The sequence below is a fragment of the Scomber japonicus genome, chromosome 7 (assembly GCF_027409825.1).
Source record: "Scomber japonicus isolate fScoJap1 chromosome 7, fScoJap1.pri, whole genome shotgun sequence".
NCBI classification, from domain to species: Eukaryota; Metazoa; Chordata; class Actinopteri; order Scombriformes; family Scombridae; genus Scomber; species Scomber japonicus.
The window spans coordinates 8,443,272-8,454,886 of record NC_070584.1 but is presented as its reverse complement, the minus strand read 5'-3'; the positions used below and the strand labels follow the sequence as shown (position 1 = coordinate 8,454,886).

The following is an 11,615-nucleotide window of genomic DNA, read 5'->3' as shown; positions in this document are numbered from 1 at the left end:
TTAAATAAACATTCATCCCCCAAATAGCTTCACATTATTGATATCCGATGTGATTATTCATTAGAAACTAAAACGTTTAATGGCCCAAAATAACCATTTATATTGAAAAAGCTATAAAGATGATCACACTGCACAGTTAACAACCTGAGCTGATTAGATGTTTAACACATAATGGAGTTCTCTTGAGTGTAATAAAGGCTTCACATAAATATCTGAATTGCATGTAATCTGAAAGTCATGTCTTTTAAGGTACACCCTTATCTACGATGAGGCTTTGTTAATGCTCTATCTTAGAGTCCACCTTAAAATATCAAGCAAGATCCACTTTTGGATTTGTCCCTTGTGCAGCAAATTACACATCACTCCTGGATACAAAACATCTGGATAACAAGAGGCTTGGAGGAGTTTAAACAGAGGCAGCTGTTAGGCAGTGCAGCAGACCGACCCATCTCTTCAACATGAATCCTGCTCTGGTGTTGTTGGCGTTGTCTTTGCTTGCCACAGTGGCAGGTCAGGCTCACGAGCATCATGACATGGGCTGGGTCAACGGCTACCGCCAGGGCTTCAACTTCCAGTGTCCCCATGGAGAGGTCCTCGTGGCCATCAGGAGCTACTACAGTAGTGATGAAGGCATGGACCGCTTGTGGTCGTTTGAGTGCCAGCCTACACCTGAAGGACTGGGGGAGCCCAGTGACTGCTGGTGGGATGACATCAGTCGTGCTGGGATGGAGTGGTAGGTCCTCTGTCATATCTGAGTGTTTTACTCACTTGTAGGCCACCTGTTATCTACTTGCTCTGACTTTTGAGGAGACAGCTGTGAGTTGAGCCATGCTGAAAGACAGAGGTGAAATCAGGGAGTGTTTTGCATGCACTTATATAATTTAAAGTTTCATTTCAGTAGTTTTCTTGGTAGGATGTCTAGCCTGGGTCCTCTGTCATATCTGAGTGTTTTATTCACTTGTAGGCCACCTGTTATCTACTTGCTCTGACTTTAAGAGGAGACAGCTGTGAGTTGATGTACGCTGAAAGACAGAGGTGAAATCGGGAAGTGTTTTGCACACACTTATATAATTTAAAGTTTCGTTTCAGTAGTTTTCTTGGTAGGATGTCTAGCCTGTGGTACGTAGATACATAGGATTCACTCTGATGAAATGCATCTGTATTCCCCCCCCCCTATTCCCCCCTCTGGTTTATTATAGTACTATAAGTAATATAAACAGCATTACAACAACTGTCTTGGCCAAATCAGTAATGTGGGGAACATCTGAGTCAGTCAGATTACTAATTACCAGATGTATTTCCACATTAACTGCCGGGAATATGTCTGGATTTGTTCCTCTCATGTAATATATCAAAATATGCAAGTACATTCCAGATTAGGATCAGAAAGGGACATTTATTGCAAACAAATATGAAAGCCATGTGAGAGGCACATCTTTGGCACATTTGTGGGTTGTGATTCCAAATAACAGGAGGAAGTACCAATCAATGATAACAATGTGTTTAACTAATTATGACATCATGCCCCTTCACACTAGGGCATACCACGACCAACAATAGAGGTTTAAAGGTCACTATTAGTAGACAACATAGGCCCATACAAAGCTTGTGTAGAGTTTGCTGCTGAAACTGTTGTATGAACAAAATCACCCGTGTTAAACCATCCAAGGTTAGCGTGGGTGGGTGACTAACACAGCAGTGGAAGACCTCCAGACCTGATTTGGAGCATAAAATGAGGTCTGGAGATAAATCTACAACCAGAGGAACTCTTTGGTCATTTAAACATCAACAGGAGGCAGGTTGCACCAGCTGTGTCAAATTCAAAGTTAGCCTACTTATAACACAAGTATTTACTAAATTGAGATTTACACATCACATGAACTAGTTTTTACGTAGATATTAATTGTTACTTAATACTTACACCCAGCAGGTACTGTGAAACTGTTTTGTAGCTAAGTGAACTAGTTAACCAATAATAAATATTCCAGCCATATACCAGACTGTGTGTGGGAGTTACTTGATTGCTTTTGATTGGAGGAGAATGCCTCCTGATATCCAAAAGTCTTCACTGCCCAAGACATTTCCGAAGTTGTAATAGTGCAAACAGATTTAGTCACTAGTTTGAGCTACCTGGTTGTAACTAAGAACTTACAAAGGCCCACAAATGCAAACTAATGGATCAATAGACTTAACAAGTAATGGTGCAACTGTTTTCTCATTCAGAGGAACAAAGTCAGGTCATCCCGGGCCTCTATGAATCAGAATGTCACTCCAGAGCAAAAATCTGTGTCTCCAACTGACTTTCTCCAGTTCCAGGGAACATGACTGTCTCCAGTGAATTTAAAAAGATTCATCCAACAGACTATGTCGATTTTGCAACATACCATTCATAAATTAGATTGTAAGAACAGCCTTGGCAAAAAAAATTAACAAATAAAAAATTGGACAGTCAGCCAGTAGTTACGTCAGTCTGTTTTATTCACTGAAGAACCCAAGCCTTTAATTTCCTTCATATGGTGCCTTCCTTTACACAAAGTCAGGTGAACTTTTTTTGAATTAATTAAAGGACTTGGATCAACTTCTAGAAAACCTGGTTGGAGGTAGAATTGTAGCCTGGCGGCTGTTTGCAAACAGCATCATGAATCATAAAACTGAACAGATCAGTGACTCAGCTATGGCTGCTTCAGATTACTTTGCTGGGTTGAAGAGCAGAGCACATTTGTGCTCTTCAGATTTATTTTGAGTTCAGCTTGACTGCACCCAGCCCATTGACTCAAAGACAAACACTGAACGCTTTCTATCTATGCCACACCTACCTCCCTTTAACATAGCTGTCTGTTTGAATTACACTGCCTGAGATATTACCCTGCAGGGAAACTACCCCCATTGGCTCAATAGCTGAAGGCTTTGCCCATGTTGCCATGACAAACCTCTACATATGCTGCAGCTCCTGCTTCTTGAGCCTGGTATTCTTGGATGTGTTGTGGTGACAGGGAGGTGTTTGGGCAATAAACAAACTCACCAACAACACAAGGGCAATTATGTTAAAATATATAGACACATCTTCTCTTTGTCTGAAATGTTTTTTTGTTTTTTTATCATCAAAACATCTCTTTAGTTTAGTATCTGGAGTGTATGGGGTGTAGATTTTCACATCCTTACCCAAACCGACCCAGCACATAACTTGTTGTTGGGACCTGTTGGGTTTAGGTTTTTTTATGCGTAAAGTGAGCCAATCACCTGCATCGATGCATGTAATGTGTTTAAAGTTGATCTGCAATGACCGTGTTGTGACAACAATTAAAAACTTCCAACCTTTCTACACAACTTCTACACTAAAAGAGCATCAGGATCACCTTCACAAAGTTCTGTTTAGGATTAAAATGGTTTTGGCTGTTGAAGGTCAGCTGGGAAGAACATTTTTGAGTTTACCAGCAACATCTATCTGGGCAACATTCAGAAAAGGCAAAGTTCATCTTCTAACAAATAATGATGTATTGTTTTGAGATGCTGTGTGTACTCAATTTTTTTTTTAAACTTAATGACCCTCATGTGTCTTTGCAGGACCTCTACTTGTACCCGCAATGGCCTGGTGGCTGGTGTTCAAAGCAAGTACTTTGAAGGCCTTCTTGACCGGGAATGGCAATTCTACTGCTGCTATTACAAACGCCGCTGTCCCTACTCCTGCATGTACGTTCTCACAAGACCCAGAACATGTTTAAAGAACAGTTTGACATTTTGGGAAATACATTTATTTGCTTTGTTGTGGAGAGTTTGGCATAAGACTAGAAGCCAGGGAAACCAATTGGCCTACCTAATAGCACTTTTAAAACTCATTAATCGATACATCATGTCTTCTTTGTTTAGGCTGTACAAAGAGTAACACTGACAAGTAGCAGTTTTACTGTGGCTTAGGTGCCAGACTATTTCTTGGCTTGAGGACATTGTTTTACCTTCAGAATGAGCCAGGCCAGCTGGTGTCATATATTAAGATACATTACCAGTCAAAAGTTCGGACACACTTTCTTAATCAAGTGAATGGGCAGGTGTCCAAACCTTTGACTGTTACTATATACATAACTCATGGACGTGAGGTCCATGAGATATGTGATCATCTAACTCTCAACAAGAATGTGATCCTAGACTATCTGTTTCAAGGCTTATACTCTGATAACTAACTAATAAAAGCATTCAACTTTGGGTGTTTTTCACAGGAAGACCACTGACATTCCTGAATACTACAGAGAAGAGGCTGAGTTGGTTGTCCCCAGTTACGGCTACTTCATCCGAGGTGCACAGACCACATTCAGTGGCGTGCTAAGGTTTGTTTACAACAGCTGTTGTTGTTTTTTATCCCAATAACTTCTGATCCCGCAGCGCAGCGGTTTGGGTCTAGAATCTATCCAAAAATTGTTTAAATCTTCTTATGACTCACTTGGAAGGAAAGATTCTACTCTGTAGCGAGGCCTGTGGGAACAGAATTTATTGGCCGACCTAACCTAAACTAAAAATTGTGATGATTTATGATTGTTGAACTGACAGGATTTTGTTTGTACTTTGTTTTTAGAGATCGGCAGTGGAAGTACATCCTGTGCAGAATGACCGACTTTGATTGTGAATTTGAGAATTTATAAATTTGTAAGCAACCTTTCCATTAACAGTTCTACCTAAAAGTACATATTTACTCTTACATTTAGACTATAGCACAATACTGACATTATACAGAACCGATATGGTTCATGTTTTCATTTATGTATTTACTTTTAATGAATGGACTGCAGGCATGTGACATATGCCTGCATAATTATGTTTTATGGAACCAGTCTAGCATGCAAAAGAACTGCTCGTATAAAGATAAGTGTTAAAATAAATGTCAACACAGAAGGTCTACAGGGGATTTAGACTACATCAGACACTTTGGACAGCTTGAGTGTTTTCATTCAGTTTAGGAGGTTACTGGAAGTCTTTGGCAGCATGTGTAAGTAGTTTTTCCAAAACAAACTTATTCAATTATTTGACGCTATGTTCATGGTGGTGGAAAACACTGCGTCAGGTACTGCCCTCTTTGTTTGGATCACGTGATGTGAACATTTTCATGCATCGTAAAAGCATTCAGAGAGCTGCGGGGTGTGACAGATTGGGACATTGTCTTGGAAGTAACACTGGGAAAAATCCTGTGTATGTTGGAAGTCTTGAGCAGCTCTTTCAGAATCACTGGCAACGCAAGCTTTGCATGCAATGAAATGTGTCCCACATGCTTTTAGTTGACTTTGGATCCCTCCTTTATTAAACTGTCTTGCCCAGTTTGGCAATTATGGCTTTATATTGTACTGTTACTACTTCCTCGTTTTGAGTTCTTTGTAAGATCATTTATTTTTTGTGTTTTAGGCTTGATTACAAAAAATATGAAGTAACAGAAGATATAATGTTTGAAAATAAATATGAAAAGAAAAGAATATTCATTGAAAGCTTCTTATTATTTAAGCAACTGAATACAATAATATTGTCCTGGGAGAAGATTGTAAGAGAAATGGTAATCTATGTGGGAGTTTAAACCTTCCAAAAGTACAAAGAGGACAAACTCAGCCATGACGATATCAACAGCTCCATTGGGCTCATAGATACACTCAGCACTACTTTATATCACTATAAAGCAAAGTGTTTGTGTGCTCACAAGCTGCTGGAAGGGTCTGACCTCAGGGAATTACAGTATCAACAGCTAATCAGTTTTGTATTCGTAATATCTTATGAATGTAGTTTGTAGTTTGACATGTGCTAATTTCACCCCGCCTTTTTAACCTTTTTGTGTGTCATTTAAAAGCTGTTGGTTTGGTTTAGGCACAAAACTACTTGGTTAGGGTTAGGGGAAGATCATGACTTGGGTTAAAACAGTGAAATTTGTCCTGATGTGGCATTAAAAATCTCCAGCTAAAATGCCCATTTAAGATGTCTGGTTGTTGGTCTAGAGAACATTGCTCTCCAGCTGTTTTTTGCCAAAATGATCCATCCATCCACCCAACCCACCTTCATAAGCCAAAAATCATATTACAAATTAAATGAAAGTTACATTATATTGATGTCACTTCTCTGGGAAGGAAAATTGGACTTGAGGTAATGTGCTGGATCATTTTTGGCCAAAGTGGACTTTTTTACCTTTAGATAGAAACCTGGCAGTTTCCTCCAGTTTTTAGTCTTCATGCTAAGCTAAACTAATGTTGACTGGCTGCAGGCTCACATTCAACAGACAGATATGAGAGTAGCATCGTTTTTCTCACCTTACATTTGGCTGTTAAAGACCATGTGTTACAGTTGAAAGCCCAGAAAAAACTAGTAGATTGGCCTTGAGTTTCAATTGTTTCATCAAACATTTACACTGACATGAAACTCTTAAATAGCTGAATGGTGTTCCTGTAAATGTTCTAAGTGTAGTTTTTTGGGGGGTTTCTCAATGCATCTGATAACATGAATTCCAGGTGAGCAGTAACTGAACAAACATAGAAAAATAAAGTTCAACTACTTTGTTCTCACACTCGTTCCACTTGTTTAGGACAGGGCAAGCACCATTTCTTCACCAACTCAGCTCTCCAATGTGCTGTTAAAATCTATTCGAAGTTAATGGAGTGAGCTGAGTGAAGGTCAGCAGGCTGACTGCACCGTCTTGAAAAGAGCTGGGGACTGGGCCAGTAGCTTTCAGTGCTGTTTGTTTATGGCAACTGCTGTCTCGGGGCACAGGGCCAAACACCGCGGCTTGAAACAGTTGTCCCCTGAGCCAGTGGCCGATGGCGAGCCACACGCCTGCTGAGGCCTCCTGCCCTTAGAGACTCACAGTCCCTGTGGTGGAAGCCTCCTTCCTGAGCTGGAGGAAACAGGGGGATATATTCTCCCTAGGCTACCCCCTTCTCCCAACACATTTTCATTACAGCTGGATGAAAACTTATCCTTTCAAAACAATATTCACACTGACTGTAATTAAAGTTTATAGGAGGAGCCACAAAGCTATTAAAGTCTCCTTACTGCAATCACTTTTAGAATCTGCAGCGAGCCACCTTATAATTAAGAGCTAAGTATATATTTATGGCAACAAAGCTCCATAAAAAAGGGATTTAACCTATGATGAAAACATGCTCCTGTTTTGAAAAGAATGTATGAGATATGACTTGACTATGTAAGCGGACATACCATTCACATTTACAGGTTTATGTTTGAAATCTGGGGCTCTATTGGAATAACTGTTCTTGATTTATAGTTCAAAAACATATTTAACTCATAGTGAGTTATGCAGCCCCTCAGTTCAGCCTCTCCCTAAACAAGCAGTATACAGTAGTAGTCGCTCCTGCTTCTTTAAGGCCCCCCTCCCAAGAAGCCTATTTAGTTCTCATTGGACAGCGCTCAGAAGCTGACCGTTGGGAGACTTGGGAGACTCCTACTGTTCTAGAGGCTATAAGTCCACAAATCATTAAACACATTTTCCCAACTTTCTTTTCCTTTTAACTTAACTTCCTTTAAAAATATCGACTTCTAAAATACATGCGTACATGTTCAAGTCGAAATCCGAAATATGACAATGGACAAAGCTAATAAAACATGGACAAACAACAAAGGCTCCGTGAGCTTGTTAGCAAGGTAGAAGAAAAAATGTCACAAATGAAGCGTTTAGAGCTTGCAGGGAACATTTTTTTACGTCAACCTCAAGTTTTGTAACTTTGATCACGTTCAACTTAAACCACATTAACACAGCCTGTTCAAGTCAAGAATATTGCACTGTATGGATATTACAATGTAGTCCAAATAGATCAACATTCTTCAGGATCTCAAAAATAGTTAGAGAAATAAAATCACCTTTAGGACAACTTTCTATCAGACAAATACATTTTGACTAAACTAAAAACTGACTTATAATGAAAATGATACAAAATTCTATTTAAAGCACATGGAAATAAATAAACATGCCTCATATTTGGTATAAGAATACATTACAGAGCACTCACTATCACAAATGAGACATGAAAAGCACTTGTATCAATTATAGAACAAGAAAATTATCAATCACAAGAGCACTTAACCATGGCGCCTCTTCAACCAAATTCCCGTCCTGTGAATAGAAAAGAGAGAATAGGATGTTTCTCTACACACAGCCAACCCTTGAGTATGACTTACTCTCCACTCAGAAGCTTGAAGCCAGCTGGAGCAGTAAATGCCTGAGTTCATTAGTTGTGATCCGGTGAGGCTTATGCGCAGCCTGAGCTGAGAATAAGACAAATACAGCTTCCCACAATAAGAGGCTGTGGCATTTACACAGAAAATCCTTTCCAAAATTAATTTAGTGCCCCAAAACATATTTGTTCAGTGCTCAGAACTCAGAAGTAAAAAGAAAAAGTAAATCTCTACCAGTTCTCAAATGATAGTTGTTTGATACTCAGCACATAAAGCTGCAGACATTTAGACATGTCATAGAAGAAAAAGCACAGGTGTAAATGATTATATTGTTACCAGCTGAAAAGATGTCTTTTTTAAACGTGTTCACCATGTTCACGAGAAGCGCCCCCCTCTTGTCGTATTCATGACTTTGGAAGAGGACATTTTCCAAAAGCTCAGAGTTCTGAGTTGTAACATGTTGTTGGCTATTTCAAAAATGGCAGAGGCCATGGATTTTTTTTCAGTCATTTCAGTTATGTAGTGTTTTTCTTATTAATGTTATAGTATGTGAAGAAACTGTTGATATTCCCAATGGCCTCATCTTTTTCATGTCATTATACCTTGCATTTCCTGCAGAGTACAAGTTAATTTATATATAAATTAGTCGCTGCTGTCATCTAATTTCTTGTTCCTCTGTATGGAGTTGAAATACAAAGCAAAATCAATGTTTATTGGATAGATGCACACACTGACAATAGTGAGCCTTTTAGCGTCCTTGTTGCTTGGCAGCAGAGTTCTAATGAATTAACCACTTGAACATTAAGTGTGTGCTTGACTTCCTGTATCTGTTTGAAAATGTGTTTGTGATGTAAACAACAGGAACAACAGAAACCTGACCCTCTTAACCCTAATTGGAATGGAACCTTAATTAATAATAATATTTAATAATTAATGTTCAATTTTGTGTACATAGTTCCTGTATTTTCTGTTTGTATGATGGTAGTGGCCTAATAACATTCTTATTTGTTCAATACCTGAAAAACTACCAACGTTTCCATCAGCTTCAACTTTGTGCTTGGTAGTAATTAGCAAATGTTAGCATGCTAACATTCTACACTAAGTTGGTAAGTACGGTAAACATCAACAATTAGCATTGCCATTGTGCACATGTTAGCCTGCTAATTTTGCTAACTGTAGCATATATATTCATAATTGAATATTATGATTTTACAGTAAGAGTAGCGCCAGCATTGCCAGATGTCAGGTGTTATTTATCGTATTTATATATAATTTGACATTTTGGTGAATGTACGATCAGTAATGCCAAAAGTGCCATAATGTATAATAATTATAACCAGTGTAACATATTAATTCATTTCCTAACACGATCAAGATAGTAAAATATGAGTCTTACATCTGTGTTTTCAGACCTGACCTCATGTGACCTCTTTCCAGCCAATCACTCATTTGAAGAGTTTGCACAGGAAATGGTTTACCTGCATCCATGTGAAAAAAGGTATTGAAAAATGAGTCAGACCGATGGAGATAAAGACACAAAGAGTAACCTATTTGAAGTTTGCACAAAGGTAGGCTATGTGGAAATTGAGCTGATAAGATAAGAACATTATTTATTTAATTTCCATGTAGATGCTGAACAGGCTACAACAGTTTACTATTATAGCCTTTAGTTTATTGAGCAGAGACTTTTGTTTTCAGTGTTGGGGCGTTTTTATTTGAGTGAGTCCTGAAAGAAAAGTTACCCAGGTCGTTCGTCTTGAAATGACACATTTACAAATATTTATTCACTTGAATCATGATTCATGAACAATCATTTTCCTCAGAATCATCATTTTAAGCCTCTGATAAAATACTTTAACATTTCCCACCTGTCAATGGTTTGTGGTGCCAAAAGTTGAAACATTAACAACTAATTGAAAAAACTGCATTATTAACATTCGTAAGATATTCTTTTATTAGTCTCACAGTGGGGAAATGTACATTATTGCAGGCAGCAAGTGGATAGCAAAAAATAAAAAGAGCATCAATGGAAGAATAAATAACAATAAATAATAAGTGCATAAGCAATAAAAAGACAATAGTAATAAATTATAGGATACCTGTATTTGATATTATTACTGCATGGGCTTTAAAGTGAAAGTTTTGTAATTGTGCATGACTGATGTGATTTTCACTAATCTCATACTAAATAATAAAATATAATGTTTTTTCTTGAATGTTTTCTTTTGAAATTTTCTAATCTTAATCTTTTGCTTTCTACTAAATTTGAGTGCAGTGCTCTGCTCTCAGCTAGTGAAGAAGTGAGGGGCTGTGTTTGGATGTGGGCAGGGAGAGCCCGAGCAAGTGTGCACCATGGAGTGTGACCCTGACCCAGCCCTGGGGCTGCACAGATAGCCTGTTTATTTTAGGGAGCCTCTGCTCACTCTCAGTGCTCTCACTTGAGGACAAAAACAGCTGCCTCTTTTCATGTCTGACAACAAGGGGCACAGTGCAGGGTAGACCCACCAAAAGTCAGTATGACAAACTTTTTATTACAGAATTGTATTGCTTTTCTAATAACATACACATTTTAATGATGTGACTTCATCTCAAAGCTTTACTTTAATATATCTGAGCGTTTGAGATTTCTGCCTCTAACTCAGTGCAAGGCAAGTGAATGGAATTTAGCTTGAAGTGCTTATAGATTTATAAAATGACAGTAAAAATTTAACAGCAACATTTCTTCCAAGAAACGGTGTCCTAAGTACTTTGGATTATCCACAGACCTCAATGTCAGGAATTTTAATAGGGACTAGTTGTTTGGTGGAAAGTAGTTCAATTGCAAACTGTTGAACACAACTACATATATGAATGTATAAATACCTCTATGGGTAAGTATCAACATATGGCCTTTATATTTTGGGTCAACCAATCTCCTTAACGACTGGATTAGTGCTTTTCTGAGGATTTAATTGGTTTTGTTCACATAAATGGCTGTCATAAAATGACCACTAACATGGGATTTAATTTGAAACATCACTACATGAAAGTGTCCTCAGTCTGACCTGGCCTATATGTGGGAGCATGCACAGTACAATCTGTACACTATAGATTTCTCTAGACATAGTTGGTGGCGTGAGCTTGGCAAATATGGAGGTTGTTGTCCATGGGAGGGGCAAAGTAACATGTGACAGCCTTGATGGGCACGGCACTGATTAATTGTGAGGGGTGTGTCCTCTGCTCTACTCCTGCAGATGAAGTGATTTCTAGTCACTAATGAGGGTATGGTTTAAAGTGTTCATCTGAGATCCTCCCATTCATGATGGGTTTACGTCAAGAGGCTCTTTGGCATTTCCAGTGAGAGTTCATAGAGTTCAGTCATATCTGGTCTCACTCTGCAAACCATTCAGAAGAAAAACTCTCAGCTGATGTACTGTGAGCAACAACAGACACCTTATTCAGTCAAAATGTATCCATTGATT

The 11,615-nt window shown here is 38.6% G+C and overlaps 1 protein-coding gene across 1 annotated transcript; it reads left to right on the top strand.

Moving 5' to 3' along the window:
- Positions 1-390: 390 nt before the first annotated feature.
- dpt (dermatopontin) lies at positions 391-5,323 on the top strand. The gene is made up of 4 exons (XM_053322374.1): positions 391-733; positions 3,565-3,690; positions 4,215-4,322; positions 4,568-5,323. Exons 1-4 carry the CDS (start codon positions 459-461, stop codon positions 4,632-4,634), a joined length of 576 nt encoding a protein of 191 aa, XP_053178349.1. The 5' UTR covers positions 391-458; the 3' UTR covers positions 4,635-5,323.
- The last annotated feature ends 6,292 nt before the right edge of the window (positions 5,324-11,615 follow it).